Source organism: Protopterus annectens, chromosome 7.part0 (assembly GCF_019279795.1).
Source record: "Protopterus annectens isolate FY-2018-M chromosome 7.part0, PAN1.0, whole genome shotgun sequence".
Classification (NCBI taxonomy): Eukaryota; Metazoa; Chordata; order Ceratodontiformes; family Protopteridae; genus Protopterus; species Protopterus annectens.
The window spans coordinates 1,777,547,819-1,777,572,010 of NC_056739.1; the positions used below are offsets into that span (position 1 = coordinate 1,777,547,819).

At 41.4% G+C, this 24,192-nt stretch overlaps 1 protein-coding gene across 3 annotated transcripts in view; it reads left to right on the forward strand.

Moving 5' to 3' along the window:
- WDR93 (WD repeat domain 93) overlaps window positions 1-24,192 on the forward strand; it is a 1,423,954-nt gene that overhangs the window by 1,350,434 nt on the left and 49,328 nt on the right. For all 3 annotated transcript variants that reach the window (XM_044078311.1, XM_044078310.1, XM_044078312.1), the window contains one exon: window positions 15,306-15,486. In XM_044078311.1, coding sequence (XP_043934246.1) covers window positions 15,306-15,486 — 181 coding nt within the window. The remainder of the gene's footprint in view (window positions 1-15,305; window positions 15,487-24,192) is intronic.

A 24,192-nucleotide genomic window follows, 5' to 3' on the forward strand; every position in this document is an offset into this window, starting at 1 on the left:
TGAACCACAAATTTTATGAGGAACAGACCAAAAATATGAGGCAAAAATCTGGACATTCTGAGAAAATCTAGACAGTTGAGAGGTATGATCCAGGGTTCTTCTAAAGATCCATAAAAACTCTAAAATATTGTGCTGGTGACTTCCATTTGGCCAAAGTAGGAGTGGTTCTTCATTCTTATCAGTTTGACTGAGGAAAACTACCACAAGCTTCCCCACAGACTGGATTTAGTTATATAAAACAGGGAGTATGATGTACCCCAGTATAGAAATGCTTCTACCAACTGCCTGGATAATAGAATTTTGATACCTTTTAAGCATCATTTTTTTCAGAGGATGTGCAGCAGGTTCTTAGAAGACAAGAAAACCTGCTACTAGAAAATCAAATATGTATATGTGGAAAAGATTTTCAAGTTGAGGCAAGTCAAGGAACCAGGATCCTCTTCAAGCCCGGTTGCCTGTTGTACTGTCCAGTGGCCTTTTGTATTCCTTTATCAAGGTACATTTGTTGGCCGTTTCTGCTTGCCTGCTGTTGGATTCCTCCTCCTGATATCTGGTCTCAGAGTTTACTTTGTCAGACCATTGTTTTCTTGCATGTACCAGTGAACAAGGGAGAAAGGATTCTTCACACTGAAAATATTACATGCAGCTCAAATACTACCTAGTCAAAACTTAAAACTTCGGAAAAGCGGATTAGAAATTTCTCTCCTATGAAGGTAACAGGAAAAATAACCAGTTTCACAATAAACCATTTCCAGTGTTGTCTCATAATAAGCCATTTCTCTCTAGCTCTCCTTTGGAAGGAATGTGTCAGTCGCACTATTTCAAAAATGATGCAGCACTTCCACTGGGAAGGAGGAAGAGGTTTTATACTTTCAAAGATATATTCTATAAAACATGGATGTCCCTAAGCATTCAGCTGTTCCTTCTGTGATGGATGCCTTACAAAATACTTTCTTGTCTGCATCCCTGGCACCAGAGTCATAAAACTGCACCTAAAAAATGTAAAGGTTTTATAAAGTGCCTCATTCTCACAGATATATGTAAGCGATCCTATGACCCTGTAGTGATTTTGGTTGAATCTGATAAGGTTTCCAAGCTCCTATCGTGTACTAATTCTCTGCTAAATGATAAAGGTAGTAGGATTATTAATAGGTACCATATTATAAACTACAAGACGCATATTCCTAGATACTTGATTATTATGAGGTTATTGTTGATCTCCCTGACTCTGACAATAAAATGTCTTATTGAATAGGTTCAATTCAATTATGCAAATAGCAAGACATTTATTAAGGTGTGGTTGTGCTGCTGCCATTGCTTCTTCCAGGGTAGCAGCTATTGCATCCCTTTTTAAGAAGGTATTCTTAGCTTCATGTACAATCCTGCCAGATGATGTAAAGGCAAAACCTTTGGATGCCCCTTTAGACAAAGACAACCTTTTTAAACCAGTGTATGTTGAAAATTTCCAAATAAATTGCAAGAAAGGTTAAAAATTACACAAGGTTTAAAATATTTTTCTTTCCCACATACCAAAGTTCCAGAGAAATTATCCCTCTAATGCTGGACCTTTTTTTACATAAAAACAAAAAGTCTCAACAAAAAAGACAATACATTCTATAAGAAAAAATGTTAGCATAAACATAAGGCAGACTTTAAAGGTATTTTGGTGACCGAAGTTCAAGTTTATGGGCACCTTCTGATCTCCTGCCCCACTTCTCTCTACCTCAGCTAACCCCCTAGCATTGTTTTCAGGAAAACTTTCTCAGTGCTTTCACCTTTGAAGAATAATAATATAACAAATATGGGTATTGAACTTTATCCAAAATGGTACAAACTTATTTGGGATTTCCCACCAGTTCCATTGGGCATTCCCCAAGTACCTCCAAGCCAACAGCATTTGGCTGCACTGACCTTACTAGAGTTATTCCATCGGGCCTACAGCCAGTATCTGCTTACCAAAAATTAAAGAATATTATTCCTGGGTTTTCCTCATACCAAGAAAAAGAGACTACACGCAGACCCATTTTAGACTTATTGACAGTAAACACTTTCCCAAAAATTCAAGTTGCTGTCACTCCAACTTCCTATGATTCTTTCACAGGCCTATCTGGTTACTTTGGATCTGAAGAACACTTAATCTTTGTATTCATATCCATCAACATCACAAACTTTTTAAGATTTTGTGCTTTGGGGGTTCATTTTCAGTTCTTTGCTTTGCCCTTTGATCTTTCTGCAGCTCAAAGAGTATTCACAAAATGTATCAACCCTGTGATAGCAGTCTGTAGTCTTCAAGGTATCCATATCTATTTTTATTTAGCTGAACGTTTGAGCCAGGTTACTTCAATTAAAAAAAAAAAAAAAACCTTGCAGGGCCTACAGTTTGCAACAGATCTGCTTTTTAGCCTAGGTTTTACCATAAATTTGAAGAAATCCACCCTACAACATTCTCAGAACCTACTCTTTCTATATCAACTGGATACTTCCTGTTTGCTGGCATTTCTTCCTCAGAAAAAATCCAGTGTCTAACTTCTTAATTCCAGTCCCTCTTAAGTCTGGAAATGACTTCAGCAAGAGAGATTCTGAGATCCTTGGAGTTCATGGTATTAACAATACAGATGATTCCCTCTGCTAGAATCCACATGAGAAACATTCAGTAGTACCTCAAATCAGTTTGCTTACAACACTGCCACCCTGTGACCTTCCCAATTCTTCTTTCATCTTCTGTGAAGAAATAATTCTATTCATATATAAATTAGATGACACTCAGTCCTGGTGTGCATGTTCTGATCCCTGCTTCCCTTCAGAAGGCTTCATGAGATGCATCTGACCTGGCTTGGGAAGATCTTCTATAGGCATGAAATTCCAAGGAGTCTCATCTATATATGACAGGTGAAAGTACATAAATATCAAATAGTGAAAAGCCCTGTTCCTTACCCTAATGACTTGTCACCACCTCTGGTCTCCAGGAAAATTACAAGTCCTGCCAGACAATGCCACAGTCATATGGCATATCAGCAAAGTAGGACCAGTATGCCTTTCCGCCTCTGCCTCTCCTCCCAAAGGTACTACTAAAGGCCAGACAAGACAAGCCAAGGATGATTTTGATAGCTCCAGATTGGCCTCGACAGCATTGGTACCCATTACTGAGAAGCCTGGTACGGAAGCCTCCATGGCCTTTGCCTTGATTCCACACCTGTTGTCTCAGGAGGACAGTCATTTGCTCAATGTCAAGCTTCACTCTCTGCACCTAACAGCCTGGCATATTCTGTTTTGAACCATAGTGGGCCTCCACTTCCACAGCAAGTTTTGAATGTTATTTTGGAAGCTAGAAGGCCTAGTACAGGAAAGTATGCATGAATAAATGGAAGAGATTTTTATTTTGGAGTGCAGCAAAGGATTTTGATGTTTATGAGCCTAATTTAAGTGTGGCTCTTCAATATCTTACTGAGTTACTGGACAAAGGTTTGTCCTTCTCTTCTATTAAGGTTCATGCTGCAGCAATTTCGGCTCACTATGATTGTGACCCACCATTGTTTTCTCATCCTTTGTTCAAGCAATTTCTTAGAGGGGCAAGGAATATAAGACCCCCACGAGCTCCTACTCCTGCTTGGGATCTCAATTTTGTGTTGGAGAAACTCACTCTACAACCTTTTGAGCCTGCAGCTACTACTGAATTAAAGTTTTTATCATGGAAGACTGCTTTTTTGTTGGCTATTACCTCTGCAAGAAGGGTTTCTGAGTTGCAGGCCCTTATGGCGGTTGAGCCTTTCTTAATTTTCCATAAGGATAGGGTATCTTTACATACTAATCCTTCCTTTATGCCTAAAGTGGTTTCTTGTGTGGCTTTAAACCAAACTATTCATTTGCCTACTTTTTATGCAAATCCCCAAAATAAAGGGAAAGATTTTGCACACTTTAGATGTACACAGGCAGTTGCGATATTATTTGGACAGAACTAAAGGGTTCAGGCAGTCTCAGCAGTTATTTGTTTCTTTTGCTTTGAGTTCTCAGGGCAAGCCTGTGTCAAAACAAACTATTTCTAAGTGGATTGGGTTTTGCATTGCTTTCTGTTATTCCCATCATGGCAAGGAGATTCCAGCTGGGATTAGGCCTCATTCCACTAGGGCTACCGCCACTGACAGCTTTTTGAGGGGGGTGGCAGCTAAGGATATTTTGGAGGCAGCTACTTGGAGTTCAGTGCATACTTTCTCTAGGCATTATCACCTACCACTTTACTCTAAATCCAGGGCTGGTTTTGCCACTGCTGTTTTGCAGGGCATTTTGGCAGCTCCTGCTTCCTTATAGTTGGGCCATCCTCCCTTACCTCTGCTTTGGGATTCTACCCAAGTGTAAGGACTGCAGCAATGTGAGATGAAGAACATAGTACAGTTTTGTACCTACCATAAATGTAGATGTTCGAAGATCCACATTGCTGCAGTCAATACCCTCCCTCCTTCCCCTCTGTAGTTAGGCGGTTGTGTGGGTTGGGTTGTCAATATGAGGTATATTGCATATATTGTATATATTGTACATATTTTAGTGCTAGGATGGTTGGTTGTTTGTTTGCTGTCTTTTGGTTTTGACCTTTATTTTTAGGGTCTTCTGACATCTGGGGCAAGAAAAGACTGAGGATATGACGTCGGTCATGCGCATTTGTACCCTGACGTCCTGATGTCAGTCAAATGCGCCTTGACCGACGTCAGCCTTATACTTTGATATTCGGGCCGACCGAGGACAGCGGACTACCCAAGTGTAAGGACTGCAGCAATGTGGATCTTCGAACATCTACATTTATGGTAGGTACAAAACTGTACTTTTTTCACTACTCTTTTTAAGGAAGGTGCTAGTTTTTCTACTATTAAATTTTATTTGGCAGCTGTATCCAACTTCCATGTGGGAACTGAATCATTATCTCTGGCATCTTCCAGACTGTGTAATGCTTTCATGAAGGGAGTCTTCCTCCTTAGAATTGCAATAAAAGATCCCTCTCCTCCTTGGGATTTGATGGTGGTCCTTCAAGGGTTAACTCAAAAACTTTTGAACTGGTGAACAAATGCAATATATAGATTCTTTCTTGGAAGACAATATTTTTAGTAGCTATCACTTCAAATTTCTCAGCTTCAAACCAGGCTTTATTGGCCAGGCCTCCATGCATCATTTTCCATAAGGATAGGGTGTCTTTTCGAACCAATCCTTCATTTCTGCGAAAAGTGCCTACTGAGACTAACATTAACCAGTCCATTCAGTTGCCAGTTTTCTTTCCAAATTTTACTAATAAAGGTGAATATATGCTGCCGTTTTGTGATGTTCACAGACAATTATGTTTTTATCTTCACAGAACAAAACAGTACAGGAAGTCTGATCAGCTGTTTGTGTCCTTTTACCCAATTGCTTGGGTCAAGAAATTTTCAAAATTACTGTAGCCAAATGGATCACTGATTTATTCTCAAAAGTTTGGAGTTGCCTCAGCCTCCTAGATCTCACTCCACTAGCTCTATAGCTACTTCATATACTTTTTCCTCAAGAGCTCTGCAGCCACTTGGTCCAAAACTCATATCTTTGTTATACATTACAAGTTAGACATTGTTTCCAGAACCACAGCTTCCTTTTCTGTGACAGTGCTCTGGCTTGTCCTTCCTAGAGGGGAAGAATGAAAAGGGCGACATCATATTTAGAAGTAATGTACTTTCCATAACTTGGCATCTGTTTTTTTCCATTTTTATTCTTCTGTCCCAGCCATCCCCTGGTCCTGTCACTCCTAGAAAGATCTTTGGATGATATGGGAACCATCATGTTCCTGTTTTGAGCCTCAAGCTTTCTTTTTGTCTGTTCTGTTTCTATAACACAGTAGGGGTAAGCCAGCAAACCTGATCTGAGGAGTTGAGGATGGAATAGGGCATTATGGGTAGAGGGAGGAGCTCCAGATTGGGATCCAAAGTCTTGTAGATGCGGCTGAGTCAAATTCAAGGATCGGATCCTAGACCCATTCATGAGGAAGAATGAAAATGGCAAAGCAGATGCCAAGTTATGGTAAGTACATAACTTCTAAATATATCAGTCTTGACTCAGTATCTACACCCTTTGTCATTTCAGATCACAGTTGTGGTATTTGTAAAGAGAGAGATTGGATGTTGGGTGAACAAGATAGCTTGCAAGCCAAGTCTTCCATTCTTCCTTCCAGTTTCCCTTCATTCATTCACCACAGATGCTTCAGACATGGCTTGGGGAGCAGTTCAAACGGGGTAGATGTACAAGCTGTGCGATATCGAAGAGCATAAATATCAGCGAGATGTTGACAGTTATCAGTGCTTTGAAGGCTGTGAAATATATCTGCTCCCCCGGACCTATGCAGGTGTACACATTCAACACCACAGTCAACAGGCAGTACCATATCTTATCCCGTTTGCAGAGTTGCTATGATAGCCTGGTAGGTAGCATATAAGCTCAGTTTTGCTCTTCTGGCTTGCAAAACTTGGTTGCAGATATGCTTGCCAGGACCAGGACAGACACCCCCTCCACCATGGAAACTTCATTATGTGGTCTTTCAAGAATTGATCCAACTGTGGGGAATGCTTCAAGCAGATCTGTTTAGCTGAACGTTTGAGCCAGGTTACTTCAATAAAAAAAAAAAAAAAAAAACCTTGCAGGGCCTACAGTTTGCAACAGATCTGCATTTTAGCCTAGGTTTTACCATAAATTTGAAGAAATCCACCCTGCAACATTCTCAGAATCTACTCTTTCTATATCAACTGGATACTTCCTGTTTGCTGGCATTTCTTCCTCAGAAAAAATCCAGTGTCTAACTTCTTAATTCCAGTCCCTCTTAAGTCTGGAAATGACTTCAGCAAGAGAGATTCTGAGATCCTTGGCGTTCATGGTATTAACAATACAGATGATTCCCTCTGCTAGAATCCACATGAGAAACATTCAGTAGTACCTCAAATCAGTTTGCTTACAACACTGCCACCCTGTGACCTTCCCAATTCTTCTTTCACCTTCTGTGAAGAAATAATTCTATTCATATATAAATTAGATGACACTCAGTCCTGATGTGCATGTTCTGATCCCTGCTTCCCTTCAGAAGGCTTCCGCAGATGCATCTGACCTGGCTTGGGAAGATCTTCTATAGGCATGAAATTCCAAGGAGTCTCATCTATATATGACAGGTGAAAATACATAAATATCAAATAGTGAAAAGCCCTGTTCCTTACCCTAATGACTTGTCACCACCTCTGGTCTCCAGGAAAATTACAAGTCCTGCCAGACAATGCCACAGTCATATGGCATATCAGCAAAGTAGGACGACCATGTTCTTCCATCTTTGCAAGCGGTCCACAAAGGCTTTTGATATTGATGTTCTCCACAGTCTTTTTCTGTAAGCTAATTACATCCCATCATATATTGTCAATGTCAGATTATCTGAGCAGATCCAAAGTAGAGCCTCATGAGTGGATGCTAAACAGATATGTCTTCCTACAAATTGTTCATCAGTGGGGAACTCCCCTGACAGGTCTTTTTGTAATTATTATGAACAGGCAGCTCAGACTACGCTGATTCAGAATTCCATGCAGGGAAAGCATGGAAGACAAATGCCTTATCTTTCTAATGGAAGGGGAAATTCCTGTATGACTTCCCTCCCTTTCACCTCTTTCCAACGTCCCTTCTAAACCCTAGACCCTCTGATATTATATATATATATATATATATATATATATATATATATATATATATATATATATAAAAATATTTTTGCAGGTTGTTTGCCTATGTGCACCCTTATGTGGGGAATGCACCCTCATGACCCCCTCTGTTAATATACTAAGTCCAAAATCACATAACAGTGTAGAAAAACTTCCACAAAAGCACTGATATGGACCCCAACCGTCCATACATCTCAGCTTGTACACATCAATAATCTAGTTCTTTGTGGCTAACCTGCAGTAAGATAACTGCTATAGACATATTTTTAATCTAAAAGGCACTATCTCCACATTAGGAAAGTTAAAAAAAAAGAAATATTGCACTTGTTTTAATAGTTCTGTTGCTAGACCTGTTTTTAAAACATTTTATTAAGTGCATTATTTTGTTTGTTCTGTTAGGTATTAGTCCTGATAGATAGCCTTTGTGAGGAAGAAGTTATTGCTGAAATTGTCAGTATCTGATTTCCTCTGGCTTCTTACAGATCAGTTTTGCTGATCGATTTCTTATTTTTTCCTTTAACATTGTAGCATTGCCTTGAGTTTGCTTTTTTTTTTAAATTTGGCAGTAGGATTTCTGCTGTGGATGCATTTTTAATCTAAAAGGCACTATTTTTTCTGAATAACTCCACATCAGAAAAGTGAAAAAATGCATGCACTTGATTTGTTCTAATATTTATGTTGCCAAAACAGCTTTTAAAGCATTTTATTTTGTTCTTTAACTAAAGCTTTTATTATTTACAACATACTGTAGTGTGTTAAAGTATGAGTCTTGTGTTGGATTTTGGCTTGATAGAGTTAGATCCAGTCTTAAACATTCAAAATAATACTCTCCTGAGAGTTGTTATGAAGAAGTGAACAGTCACTGAGTTGATATATAGTGCTGATAGATGTTAGAAAATAAGGAGCGGGTTATAAATTTTGAGAAAGTATCAAATAACTTCTTGAGAGCATGGCGTTTCCTTAGGTCAGTGTACATTTGTTTTCTGTTTTATGTGCACTGTGTGATCAGTGGAAATGAGACTGTTCATACGTTTATGAACTTGTCATAAAGTGTTTAAAAACAAGCAGTCTAAATGCAAAAATATACTGGCACAGCCCCAAAGATTAATTGTTTGACATGAGTACTTTATACATTAACAACTTGCTTTAAATAAAATTATACCAGAATGGTGTAATTATTATAGTAATGAACTCCGAAGGAGGGTTTCCGTTGTGCCAGCATGAGTATCATTCTCACAACCTCCACTTTTGAAAGAGCAAGTAGGTTCAGAGACCAGCATTATTAGGATATGCCTAGTACAAACAGCTGTGCTTAGCAGGGTTGTATTTAATGTGATGTCAGTGTAAAATAAACTAATTTATGGCTTCCCTGTGTCTCTTTTCTAATACATATGCACTTCCTTAGTAGCTAGGAATTTCTCATATTATATTTTAAGCTTCTAAAAGTACATCATAAACTTGCCTAGATGTTTTTGAAGAGTGTTTAATGCAAATGATGATACTGTTTCACTGGCGACTTGAATGAAGTAATACATTTGTTGTGAAACTTGCATATGAATAAAGCCATCATATTACAGCTTTAGTTGTCTTAATCTCATCTACAGTAGGCTGGACACAGATAGAATATATCTAACTTTTTCTTCTATAATAAAACATGTGAGGGATGAGTAAAACATAATTTCTTTTGGAAGAAAAAGAGGGAGATGGGAGGGGCTTTGAAATACTTCACTGGAACTAACTGAAGTCCAAGAATGCAGCATTCTTCCGAAGAAGAATTGTGCATTGTCAGGTGGGACACAATTAGAAGATGAAGACAAGTCAGGAGTTATGTGAAGAAGAAAGAAGTTATGTCTTACCATAACGTTCCATCTGTATTGTTGATCCTCGTTCAGCCATTATGTATGGGTATAGGTTCTGACCTTGGAACCGAGCCAGCCATCTTCCAAGCTCGCGTCAACTACAAACTCTCAAGCTAAAATTCTTACCCAGAATTCCCCTCTCCCTTTTACCTCTGAGTTTGCAAGTCAAAAGAAGGTAGAGGCTACCTGGTCAAATGACCTAAAAGAACCGGATGGTGAGATCCACTAGAAGCCACAGGAGGGGGAAGGAGGGAGGGTCATGATCTGCTGTGGCTACCCCTGTTTGTTGATGTACTAGACCACCTCCATGTTGTCTGATTGTATTGCAATAGTCCCAGATGGCAGCAGGGGATGGAATGCTTGCAATGCCGGAAGCAACACCCTCATCTCTAGAACATTTATATGCAGTCGGGCCTCTAATTTGGACCAGGTGCCTTGGACTGTCTGTCCTTGACATAGCCCCCCCACCACCCCATCAGGGAGGCATCCGTGGTCACTGTAGCCTTGGGCTGCTGGGGGGAGAAGGGGTGAGACCATTGTGACGGGTTGTGGATCATCCACCAATTTAAATCCTGTTTGCACCTGTGAGTTACTCGAATCTTGGCTGAAAGAGGATACTGAAAAGGATACCATTGGGTGAGCAGTAGCCATTATAGAAGCCTCATTTGAAACCTGGCCAGGGGGACAATGGTGATGGAGGCTGCCATGGAACCCAACAGCTGTAGGACAGAGTGAGCTGTAGATTTCTCCCTTGAAAGGATTGGGATCAGTTGTTGCTTTATCCTTAGAATTCTGTGCTCTGGAATGGATGCTCTGCAATTCTTTGTATCCAATATGACCCCTATGAATTCTGTGGACTGAGATCGGGTGAGATTGGATTTTTGCCAGTTTATGGTTATGCCTAGCCTTTCTGCAGTGAGGAGAGAGTATGCCAGGGCTTCTTGCAATAGATGTCTGGTGGGGGTGGAGATGAGCCAGTCGTCTAGGTATGGAAACACCCGGAATCCTTGTAGTCGCAAGTGAGCTGTGCCGACTGCCATGCACTTTGTGAACACTCTGGGGGCTGTAGAGAGTCTGAAGGACAGTAATCTGAACTGGTAGTGACTGGCTCCTGCACGGAAGCGCAAAAATCTTCTTGATGGCCTGTCCACATTTATGTGGTAGTACGCATCTTGAAGATCTATCAAGCACATCCAATCATCTTTTTCCAAAAGTGGGAGGATAGACTGTATTGTAACCATCCGGAATTTTTGTACTCTTACAAACTTGTTCAATACACTGAGATCCAAAATTGGTCGCCAGTCCCCAGTTTTCTTTGGCACCAAAAATAGACTTGAGTAGAATCCGGATACTCTCTGGTCTGGAGGGACTATTTGGATGACTCTTTTTCTTAGCAGCTTTGCTATCTCTAGTGCTGCTTCTTCCCTTTGACTGGGTGGAACATCAGGTAAGTTTGTTGGGGGGGGCAGGACAAAGACTGAAGGGAATATGGTAACCTCTAGTTATTATCCTTTGTACCCAAGAGTCGGTGGTGATGGTTAGCCAGGCAGAAGGGTACAAGGAGAAATGACCCCCAACCACCTCCAAAGGAAAGGAGTTGGGCCGCTCTTCAGGAGCGCTGGTAGGATTGACCAGGAAAAGAATCCCTGGAACCCTGGTTACGCAGACCCCCTCTGCCCCGAAAAGGGCATCTTTCCTGTGAGTTTCCCCCTCTGCCTCTAGGGGAGAACTCGGCCTGTGTGTCACGGAAAGGACCCTGAGACTTTTTGTACAATATCTTCCCACTCTTCTGGTTTCTGGAGAAAGCACGTTGAGGGGAAGTATAACAGACAGCCATGGCAGAAAGGGTCTTACTGTCCTGTTCACATCTGACCAGTGTGCTTTTAACCTTGGGTCCAAACAATGAAGAGGCTTTGATGGGAGCATTGAGAAAGGAAGCCTGGTAGGGTTCTGTGAAATTACATAAGCGCATCCAGGCGTGTCGTCTCAAAACAATGCCTGAACTCATCGCTCTAGCTGCTCCTTCTGATGTGTGAGATATCAGGCACATGGAGGAGTTTGATATCGATTCAGTGGTAGCCAGCTGAGATGTCACTTTGTCACAGACCTCATCAGACACGGCACCAGCCAAAATTTCAGAGAGCTCAGAAATTAATTCCCTTTGAAGCCTGGTAAAGTGTGCATATAATTCAGGGACCTGATTGCAAAGGTCGCTGATGCAAAAGTACACTTCCCTATTCTGTCCAGAGCCCATGACTCTTTGTTGGGTGGATGGACAGTCTGGCTTTCTTCTTCCGCCTGGTCCTTCTTGGTTGCAGCTGCCACCACCAGAGCATCTACAGGAAGACCTTTGGACCAATGGAGGTCAGTAGCAGGAGGGGAAAAAATTTTATCTGGCCTCTGGGGAATGGCCTCAACTGTGTCAGGAGCCTTCCACGCACGCTGCACGATGAGCCGGACCAGTTCGTCGGCAGCTGGAGTAACCCAGGAGGTAGGGGGCTAGGGCGCTTAAGGCCTGCAGGAACACAGACACTTCAGAGGTCGGGTTAGAGGGCTGCCAGTCACCTCTCTGTTTAAGGATTTCGAGGATATCACCAAAGAATACCTCAGAGGGTGAGCGAGGGGACCCTTCCCCATCATCAAAGTCTGTGTCTTCAGTAAGGGACTCCTCTGTGGAGTCCATGTGCTTCCTCTTGCACAAGCTTTTTAGATGAACTTCCTCAGAGGGAGAAGCTGAGGAAGACAACGCAAAAGGGGTTTCCTGTGGGAGTACATCCTGAGGCCCTTGCGCCCTGTGTCCTCTAGGATCGACTTGTTTACATTGCGGTCCAGAGGAGGGCAGGGAGATTTACAGCACAGTATTGCCAGCAGACACAAAGCCTTCTCCATTAGTTAGAAGGCCGATCCACCTGAAGAGGGGTGAGTGTCCAGGACAGGGGTCATGCCCTCCCCTAAGTGGCTCAGCCTGCCGACTCGGAGTCCCTGGATGGCTGTGAAACACCAAATTACGTACATCACAGCTGACATCCTGGGTCATAGTAAAACTCTCCTGCCACAAAGGCAACTGTGGTTCCTTAGTGAGGTCCATAAAAGGAACCATAGAGGGGGAAGACTGTGCTATATCAAGGGGCTTCAAAGGTAATGAAGGAGGAGAATAAGTAGGGGTCTTTGGCAAAGGGTAATCACCTCCCAAGGAAGGATAGGTCCTGGGGGGTGGGATACCTCTGGCCAAAAGCACTTGATCCACAAGACGCAACACGTGTTCAGAGAGGCTTCTAGTCGATTTCATGGACACAGCTGAGGGAGAGTCAGGTTTATCCACAGATGGGACAAGCTCTTTGCCCACCTCACCAGTCTACATTGAAAACAACAGTGCCATAAAAGAATGAACAACAGATGTCTGCACCGAGGAAATCATCGGTGCCAAAGTCATGGTCTGCACCAACAATAAGGTCGGTGCCGAAGTGGTTGTCAGCGCCGAGGCTGGGACTGAAAAAATCTGTGTCAATAACTGAGTTGTCGGTTCCGGGTAAGGAGTCAGAGCCAATGTTGTTACAGTCTACCCTGACTTGATAGTCGGTGCCAGTAGAGAGGTCTGAACAGAGGAGCCCCTCGGTACCACTCGGTCGGTGCCAAAATCACAGATGGCGCCGATGGCCTCGGTGCCAAAGGTCTAGGCACCGAAAGCGCTGGAGCCGAAAGAGTCAGATCTGAAGTAGAAAGCTTAGCCTTCTTGGGTCTCGGTTGGTGGGAGTCCCTAGATGGGGATGAAGGAAGAGATTTGGCCTTTGAATGATCATCAGTCTTTTTCTTATGGGATCTTGGAGGGGTTGAAGCCTCCGACCCAGAAATAACCTCTGAAAAAGGAGATTTGAGTAGCCCTTTCAGTAACAATTTATTTTTCCTCTCAATCAATGTCCTGTTGGAGAAGTTCTTACAAATTCCACAGGGCGGATCAACTGATAAATGAGGCACACCCAAGCAATAGACACACAGAGACTGTGCATCTGAAGTCGGTAATTTATGGCCACAATCTGAACATTTCTTAAATCCTGGACTACCTTTATTATCTGCCATGATAGGAAATAAGGAAATCAGAAAGGATACCAGCAATGGTACAAGAAATACCCGAAGGTAATGAAGAAAAGGGGTCTACCAACAATGGTAAAGAAGAAAATACATCGTGGAAAAAAAGATTCAAAAATTTCAAGAAGGGATAGTCGCTAAATGCGATAAGGTAAGAGAAAACAATTTAGTAACTTTTCTGAGAGAAAAAGTTATTTTAGACTAGTATGACAACAAAATATTATACTTAGCTCAAGAGAAGTAGCTTGACACAACTGAATGGTAAATCTGAGGTAACAGGGAGAGGGGAATTCAGGGTAAGAGTTTTAGCTCGAGAGTTTGTAGCTGGCGAGAGCTTGGTAGATGGCCAGCTCGGTTCCAAGGTTGGAACCGATACCCATACGTAAGGAATTGTATGAGGATTAACAATATCAGATTATTTGTTCCCGATAATGGTTATTGATTCATGAATGACTTTTGTAAGTAAACTGTAGAATCAAGAATGGTGATGAAATTGAAGAATGCATGGGCCAGATATAAAGCAGTTTTAATCAGATGTAGGAAGAAGCAGGGTATTGGCTAACAGGGATTTGCATCTTTATCTATTTGGTATAGCAGTTTGCAGACTGTCATATCAGTGTTGTAGCTACAGACAGATTTTTCAGTTTTTCATTGGAGACAAGAATGCAGTGTTATAGAAGTAGCTCATTTTCTGGTCTTATAGGTTCTTGTGTGTTTACTAGGCTAACAACCACAAGGACCTTTTTGAGCCTAGCTAATCATACCAAATCTCTGACAACTTCTGGTACCCTTGATTAAGCAGGGGCTTGGAAGATGAAACATTTACAAGGAGGAGATGGGAAATGCCTGTGCCCTTTAGAGAAATAGGTGTCAAACCAGAGATAAATTTCCTGTTCCCCATCCAGTTGTCTAAGTTATACTTGAATTGGGTTAGAGAGGAACTCTGCTTTACATGGATGGGGAGCCTTTACAATGAAAATTATTTAGAAAGATGAAAGATGTGTTAAGAAAAGTTGATATTGTAAAGTGTTATTGTTTTCTAATAACATTTTCAAAATTAAGTATTGCCACGCAATTTGATTTGAGATAAATTCAGCTAAAAAAATTGATACTTCAGGGACCTCTTAATTGAAGACTCAGCGTTACTCTCCAAAATCATGGATAATAGTTTTTCCCACAGAAATGATGCAAAGTATAAAAAGATAATCTATCAGGACCCTGATTATTAAAGAATAATGTTGCACTTAGGGCGTCACTACAAAAACAAGAAAAGAAATATAATTTAACGTACAGTTTTTTCATCATAATCAGAAGAAAAAGCTTCTTAGTTTATCCATGTACTTTGTTTTAGTTTTCCTATCATTTAAAATGTAGGCCTATTTTAAAGTAAATATTTGTAGGTCTTGGGAAGTGTTATCAGAAAACAGAAGACAGAAAATGGTTTAGTTAACCAATGTCCTTATCTGGTGAGACATGTTTTGGCTGGAGAGTGTTGTAACATGTTAGTAATGGTAAAGAAAATCTAAAAGTCTATCCATTGTGCCATTTGTGTTTTGTTCTAATTAGAGTAAGTAATTCTTCCTGTACTGGCTCAAATGTTCTCCATTGGCATCCATTTCTAAATTATGTTTGTCTTTTACTTATTTCTGGTTCATTTCAGCTGACAGAAATATGTGTGCAGAGAATGCTGCAGATGTAAAACCAAACTCTAGTTCTCTTGTGGTCTTCAGTTTTACCTCAACCCCCTTGTTAGAAGAGATCCAGCAAAGGAAAGAGAAAGCAACCATACCTTTAGAGCTAGTATCACTGGAGAGAAGATCTGAGCTCTACTTTCAGGCCAGGTAAGCTGCATATTAAATACTGTCTTGTCTGTAGTGGAGTAACATGCTTTATTTCAGGTGCAGTTATTAGTACTAATGCAGGTAAGGTTCCCACCCAATAACCACGCTCACTTATGCAAGTTTGGTTCTTGGGTGGTGGGAGTTGGAAATTTTGCCTAGTGTGGATTTTCATGACAAGGTCGTCTTTTACAAAAGGTTTGTAGACGACCTGTTTTTTATTGTTAAAAAGGAAGGTTTTAGTGTAGATTGTGTTATAGATGCCTTAAGTGCTACTACTGAATTTTTAACATTCACCTTAAGTGATTTTGGTCATGAAGTTTCATTCCTGGATGTGGTTACTAGGTGGGAAGCTACTACGAATGAGGTTTATAGTAGTATTCATCGAAAAAATACTTTTTGTAACAGCTATGTACATTATAAAAGTAACCATCCCACCTTTACTAAAAAGAACATTCCCCATGGCCAGTTCATCTGGGCTTCATGGATGACCGTGGATGACACCACCTTTTTTGAGGAGCTTCAGTTCATTAAAAGGTTATTTTTGGATAGGGGTTATCCTGGAGATTTACTAGACAAAGCTGCCAGTGAGATTATCTCTAGAAGGGAGAACCATTTTCCTCCCATTTTGGTAAAAGGTTTCACAAAAAGAATGTACACGGATGGTGTAGGTCCGAGCAAACCTAGGTTTTGTTTGGACATGAGTTTGGATAACAACCAGATTCGTAAAATTATTAATGAGAACTGGAAAGTCATTTTAGGTAATGGTGACATGGCAAATGTACTGGGTGAGGTGCCTTGTTTTGTGTACAAGAAAAATTGTAACCTCAAGGATATGTTGGAGATGGGACATGCTTCCCGTTGTTTAAGGGTAAACAATAGAGGTATGCATAAGTGTATGGGATGTAATGTATGTAGGTACATTGGGTCTATATTAGAAAATCGACTGCTTACTTCATCGAATACCTAAACATCAACCTGTCGTTATCGAACCTCATAAACACCGAACGCTCTAAACCGTGAAATTTAAAAAGTTGAACTCTCATACTTGTCCCACCCCACCGCCCGCTACACACTACTTACACAAACAAACTAAATAAACCACATACATACACTAACCAAAACCTTACTTCTAACCCTAAACTAAACCCCACTTCTAACCCTACACTAAATCTTACATATACCACCATGTATGCACTTAACTTAACCTGCACCCTAACCCTAAAGTCCGTAACTATCACACGCTTGCCTTAAAAATCTAAACCCAAACAAACTAAATAATCCACACACATACATTTAACAAAACCCTACACTAAATCTAACATACATTACCATCTATGCACTTACCTTAACCAGCACCCTAACCCTAAGGTCCGTAACTATCGCACACTTACCTTACGGAGCTATACCGCAGAAGGCCAACCATGACGATTCAACGTTTCTGCTTTCGCTGTTCTGGGCGATCAATGTTTTCGCGGTTTGATGAAGACGGGTTGACATTTAGGCATTCGGGTAAGTAAGCGGTTGACTTTCTAATATAGACCCGGTACGTCCACACTGGTTCTTATATTTTTTGCAACACCTTGATTATCACAGTTCCAGGTAGACTAGATTGTGGTAGTGAAGGTATTGTCTATTTGGCTATGTGTAGTGGATGTCCGGCATTCTATGTGGGAATGTCCACTAGAAGTTTGAGGACACATATTCTTGAGCATTTGTACGCTATAAAAACAAAAAAAATGTCAACAACGCCTTGCACAAATATTCCACTACGTGCATCAGTTGGAAAAAAGTTCACCTTCTCGGTTCTTGAGTCTGTGAACAAGGACATTAGGGGAGATGACTATAGGAGCAAAGTAGAACAGAAATAAGCAGTATGGCAATTGAGAACTTCTTACATACATCCTGGGCTGAACGACACAGTCAATATAGAATGTTTTTTAAAAAAACAAAAAAGTTAACATTAAAAAATAAAGTTTTTACTTAGATGTATTTTTTACTGCAAACAGTAGTCTATGAGATTAAGTTAATTGATGGTTCACTTCAATTGAATAATTGTTTTATGAGTTGAACAGCTTGTTATACAATTAATTGTTCACTTGCTGACAGTATTTTAAGTGTGCTTTTGTAGAAGTGTGTTGTATTTCTGATGAAGTTGCCTTTGACGAATAGCGGATTAAATCATTTTACGCTAAAAGACCTGGTTTTCTCCTGATTTTTGGTGTTTTTGATCTACATTTTTCTTTGGTATACACTGCTGCTGTTTCTGCTGCTTTTTGTTTTTTTGTAGTATCTCATTGGAGGTTGCAAGCATTCACCTTTTTCTATAATCAGGTGACTTGTCTGATTTTTTTTGCAGATTCATTTATAGATTGTTCAGAATCTCTTGCTTGGGTAATAAACCTGTTTCTCAGAGGTTTCTCAGCTTTTTCTCAGCTTAAGATTTTAGGTGAAAAAAGAGAAAACTTATTTCAATCCTTCACACAGGATAGTGCATCTGGAATATCATTTGGATGCAAAACTCATGATGAAATTTTTTCATCAAGACAAACTGATATCTTTCAAGTAGCAATTTCTGATATTTTCCTACTAGACTAATATCATGTCCTTCCATGTCACTGTTGCAGTATTCCTAATGTAAGGGATCTCCTGCCGACAATAGCCCAACGTCCAGTCAGTGTACCAAAGCCATTAGTGTTTACAGGCACTGTATATCATACATATGCTCACCGCACAAGGTGTAGGGCATAAAGGTGATGTATGGCCCCACATACTTCAGAACATCCTTGACACCCATCTCACCACCATCACTGAACATTGGTCTGAATGGCTTTCTTCTGTGCTGAGGAACACTTAAGTCAGTCCAAAAATAAAATTCACTCCATACACAAATATACACATGCAAGTGTGTATATTCATGTATGGATTAAATTTTAGTTTTGGACTGGCTTGAGTGTGCCTCTGGGGTGTATGTTTTGTTTTTGAAGTTTGTTTTTTCATCCTGTTGAACACTGTTTTTGTTTGCGTTGTTCTTCATTTTTCAGATAACTGCTCTACTGGGGTTCTTCCTTAACTTTTGCTTTTATTTTTAGTGTTGTTAGTTTCATGTCATCTAGAAAGGGAAAATGCCAGTGTGGGAGGCAGAATCTCTATAAAGATTATCACAACCAGTGTCTCTTCTTTTTGGGTGTTTCCCATAACTATACACAGCGTTCTGTCTGTCAAGCATTTGTCCCCAAAACTCTACATAGTCGCCTCTCCTCCTTGTCTATTTTCCTTGAAAACTAACACCTTAAGCTGTTGTTTAAAGGTGCTATGGTAGAGTGTCCCATCCTGTAGGTCAGCCAGCGACAGAAAAAGGTGAAAAAACTCACTTCTGTTACAGCTGCTCTCCAGCCTCCTCCAAATGTCTCTGTTGAGGTTAGTGAGGACTATCCAATCATTGCCTTTGATTCCCCTGCCACATCCCCATCAGAGGCCAGCATGGATCCTGTTTCTCACATGTCCTCAAAGGCTTTCCAAATGACTGGTCCAGACATTGAGGGGAACCTCTAATGATTATATCCAAGAGCTAAGGGGGATTCCACAGATCTTAGTGAGGGAGGAGATCCCTACTATGCTTACTGAGTGTCAACAATGGTCTGACCCTTCTAGGTTTTTTTTTTGCTGATGTCCTACAGAAAACCAAGCATAGTTCCCCTGCAGTTAAGAATCCCAACAAGAATGGCAGGATTTTACTTGGGGGTTGTTTATCCCTTTAATGGCTTTAAAGCCCCCTCAAGGGTGTCTCTATGCCTGCCCCTCCCTGGTCTTATAGGTTCATAGGTGTTTACTAGGCTAACAACCACAAGGGCCTTTTTAAGCCAAGCCAAGCCATGCATCCCAAGTCTCTGACAAGTTCTGATACCCTTGATAAGTGTAACCATAGGCCTGGGAGATGAACCATTTACAGGTTACCTGTTTGCATCAGAGACATAGGTGCCAAATCAGGGATGAATTTCTGGTTTCCCATCCAGTTGTCCTTGCACTTGAATTGGATTAGGGAGGAACTCTACTTCACATGGATGCCGTTCCATAGATCGGGTAGTCTCTGTGATACATACCTATCTCTCCAGTAGGTTCTATTTATTTCACAGGCAAGGTTTAAGTCTTTAGAATGGGTAATTCTGGTACTGTTTGTTTTATGGATATGCAGGAGGTCCATCAGAGTGGGGTCTGACAGTGCCCTGTATACCAGGCATAGATCTCCCTTCAAAAGCCTGTAGAAGACAGAATACAGGGATAGGGCCTTGAGGTGGTTTGCATAGGACATGTTACTTATGCCCTGTATTCTTTTAGTGAGGAACTTCTGTGGACATTCCAGTTGTTGGATATGCCTAGTTAAGTACATACCAAAGGGGACATTGTACTCAATGATAGGTCTGATGAATGCTGAATACAGTGGAACAATGACTTCCTTGGACTTAGATGCCATACCTTTGTTTATAAGTGGCACAACATAGAATGATTTCATCACCACTGTAGACACATGATGATCAAAGGCTAGATTGCTATCTATGTGTGTCCCCAAGTTCCTGACTACTGGGTCAGCTCTAAGGGGTGTGTTTTCAATATGATAGTTACCAGGGATGGATGACTTCCCAAAGGATACTATTATGCATTTCTTGACCTTTAGTTTTAGTCCATGACTCTGACACCAGTTGTTTGTCTGTGTCAGTCTCTCATGGAGAACATTTGTGTCAGTGTAAGATTCAATGACAGCTCCTAATTTGTAATCATCTGCAAATTTAGTCAGCCAGAGACCACTGACATTGGTCCTGACCTCTGAGAAGTAAATTCAAAAAGGAGTTGTCCAAGGACTGATCCCTGATGGATTCCACTTGTGACTGCCCTCTTTGTGGAGGTGAACTTCCCAATTCTAACTTCCTGGGTCCTGTCTTTGAGCCAGTTGGCTATCCACCGGGTGGCATATGGGTGTGTATCTAATCTCTTGTGTTTGTCAACAATGCCCAAGTGGGGTATTGTGTCAAATGCCTTGGCCAGGTCAAGGTATGCAGTGAGAATGATTTTGCCCTCATCCATTGCTTTGGTGACCTTCTCGAAGAAGTCCACTAGGTTGAGTAGGCATGATCTGCATTTGATGAAACCAAAGTGGGTTGGTTCCAGTGTCTGAAGGTTTACTATATCCCTGTTCACCATCTCCATGATAATTCTTTCCATGGCTTTACATGTAAGACTAGAGAGACTTATGGGTCTGTAGTTTCCACGGTCTGTAGATGGCCCACCTTTGTGCAGAAGGATGACTGTTGCCTTTCTCCATTCATGAGGCATGAAGCCTCTTTGGAGGCTACAGTGAAATAGTAATTCCAGAAGCCCTGATAGGTCATGCTCCATGCTATTTAGAAGGTATCCTGGGATATTGTCTGGGCCCATTGATGCAGTGTTCTTGGTCTTAGAGAGAGCATTAAGGACCTGTCCCTTAGTAATAGTAGGGGGAGTTATATTTGATGATATTTCCTGAGGGAAGGTTGAGAGAGAAAGAGGAGTAAATATGGAGCTGAATTTATCAGCTAGGAGGTTTGCTGTATCTTCTGGCTCAGTACAGGTGGCTCCATTTACATAAGTTTATAGGTAGGTACTAGGCTTTTGGCCCTAGGGCCTATATAAGCCTAGCCAAAAAGGTACCCTGGCTTTCGCAACCCAAGAAAATAATTTTCCTGTGCCCCTGTCGAGCAGAGCCTCAGAGGTGATCCCCGGGGTGAATTTCCTGTTTCCCATCCAGTCATCAAGATTTTTCTTGAAGAGTGCTAATGAGGAGCTTTGTTTGATATAGATAGGTAGTTAGTTCCAGATTATGAGAAGTCTCTGGGACAGGAATCTATCCCTCCAGCATGTTCTGTTTATTGTGATGACAAGGTTTAGGTCCCTAGAGCATGTAGCTCGGAGGGATTGGGGATTTCTTTAAGCGGAGCATGTCCAGCAGCTTTGTATGTTAGGCAGAGATCGCCTCTGAGTAGGTGATATGTGACCGAGTAAAGCTGGAGTTTTTTGAAACGGTCTGCATAGGGCATCTGTTTGAGGCCGGTAATCCTCTTTGTGTGGCATTTCTGCGACCTTTCCAGTTGTTGTAGATGTCTTGAGAGGTACATACCAAATGGGGCATTGTACTCTATAATGGGTCTGAGTGACAAGTAGAAGGGAACAATGACCTCTTTTTTTCCTGGATGAGAAACCTTTTGATGAGGTGTGCCACATAGAAAGATTTCCTGACTACTGTGGCGATGTGATTATTAAAGGAGAGACTACTGTCCACCTGTGTCCCAAGGTCTCTTATCACACTTTTGGTGTTAAGTAGACTACCACCTCTGTGGTAGCTCATGGGTACAGAGTTTTTACCAAAGGGAATGACAATGCACTTTTTGGCACTGAGCTTGTAGCTATGGCTTTGACACCAGGCATCTGTCTCAGTGAGGCCCTTTTGTAGGATGTCCACATCGTTAGGAGTTTTGATTATGGCTCCTTTTTTTGCAGTCATCTGAGAACTTTGTAAGCCAAAGACCTTCTGTGTTCACCTATACTTCAGAAACGTAGATACCAAACAGGAGAGGACCCAGGACTGAACCCTGTGGTACTCCACTTGTCACTGGTCTGAAGTCGGATTTGGAGTCTGCTACTTTCACAGTGTGGGTTCTGGCAGTGAGCCAGTTGGCAACCCATCTTGTGACATAGGGATTTATACCTAGTTTAGTAAGTTTATCTATAATTCCAGTGTGGGGGATGGTGTCAAAAGCCTTGGCAAGATCTAGATAGGCTGTGTGAACCACCTTACCCTCATCTGCGGCTTTGGTGACTGCTTCAAAGAAGTCTATCAGGTTTAGGTGACATGATCTGCCTTTTACAAACCCAAACTGGGTGGGGCCAGAGTTTGGAGATTACCAATATCTTTGTTTATAAGTTCCATGATGATACGTTCCATGGCCTTGCAGACCAGGCTCATTAGACTAATGGGGCGGTAGTCCCCGGGGTCCGTGGTGGCCCCCCCTTTATGGAGTGAGAAAACTGTCGCTGTGCACCATTCAGTGGGCACAAAGCCTGAGGTGAGGCTATGATTGAACATGGTGCTTAGGTGAGGTGCCAGTTCATTCTGTAGTTCATGTAGAATGTGGCCTGAGATGTTGTAAGGTCCTATGGATGCTGTGTTCTTGGCTTTGGAGAGTGTGGTTTTTACCTATGCAGTCGTGATTACAGGAACTTTGCATTATTCTGGTATAGAGATGGGCCCTTTAGGGGGTGAGAGGAGGGTAAAGTTAGCACTGAACCTGTCTGCCAGGATGTTGGCAATATCAGTTGTTTCTGTATATTTAATGCCATTGTGCTGTAACTCAGAGCATTGAGAGTTTTGACATAGCTATAGAATGCTTTGTGGTTGTCTTTAGAATCAGTGGTGATTTTGTTTTCATAACTAGCTTTGGAGGATTTTATGAGGGATCTCAGCTTCTTACTGAGGCTGACCAGGGAGTTCCTCCAATCATGGGATTTTACTGTTTTTGCATCAGTTTCTTTCTTCTGTTGTAGTTTGTTTATGGCAGGGGAACACCAGATTGGCTTCCTTTTTTTGGAGGATAGCATCTGCACACAATTGTGTATTGCCTTTGATGTTGCAGACATAGCTAAAAATGCTTTGTGGTTGTCCTTGGCCTGGGAGGCCAAACTTACCTCAAATTTAGCTTTGGTATACTTTAGTTGACCTCTGAGTTGTTTTAGTTTAATGAAACTTCTTTTATCCTGCTGGGTGCACCTCCTAATTTTTGCCATGATTTTCTTCCTCCTGTTATACATCTGATTGATTTTGTGATATCCCACCAGGGTGGCTTTTTTTTTGAGTTAGTTCTGTACTTCTTCCTGGTGGGTACAACTGCCTCTGTGCAGCTATTCATATGCTTGTACAGGGTTTCTGTGAGCAGTTCTGCATTTTCAGAAGTGTTCTCATGGTTTATAGGGGCTTGAAATTTACTTAAATGGAGACCATTTTGTGGTCTTACCTTACAGGGAAGGCATTACAGTAGGGGATATGCAGCAGTCTCCCATAATAGTGAGAACCTGATCCAGTATGGTTGCACCCCTCTTTGGTGTACTGACTATCTGGTCCAGGAAGTTTGTGTTTACAAAATCCAGGAATCACTGTGCATGTATGTTTGATGTTGTATAGAATTCCACACCTCCTAAGAGACTTAGGGAACAGAATTCCTCTAATGAGGATCACACTTCGGGGGTAGGAGTCCTTAGCTTATTCTTCTCAGATTCCTTTCCCCTTGGACCATAGGTCAGAGGAAGAGGATTCTGTTAGTCCAAATTCCCCTTTAGAGGAACTTTCCTTTAGGGGCACCATTTCCCATCAGATGGAATTCTTTAAGGTGGATTGTTCTCAGGTTTCTGATATTCAGAAGAGATATGAGCTCCTCCAGACGGAGTATCTCAAGCCTTCTGCTGTTTCTCCTGGATACCTTTTCAGCAGTTACTGTAGCCTCTGATTCTCAGCCTTCAGCTCCTGAGAAACCTGAGAGATTTTACAAGTTGCCTGTTGATTGTAAATTTCTATATAAATGCCCTTCTGCTGATCCTCCTTTGGTGTTTTCCTCCTCTGACAAGCCTTCGAAACTGTTTCCTCTACCAAACTGCTTCCTTCTGATAAGGATAGTAGGGCCATGG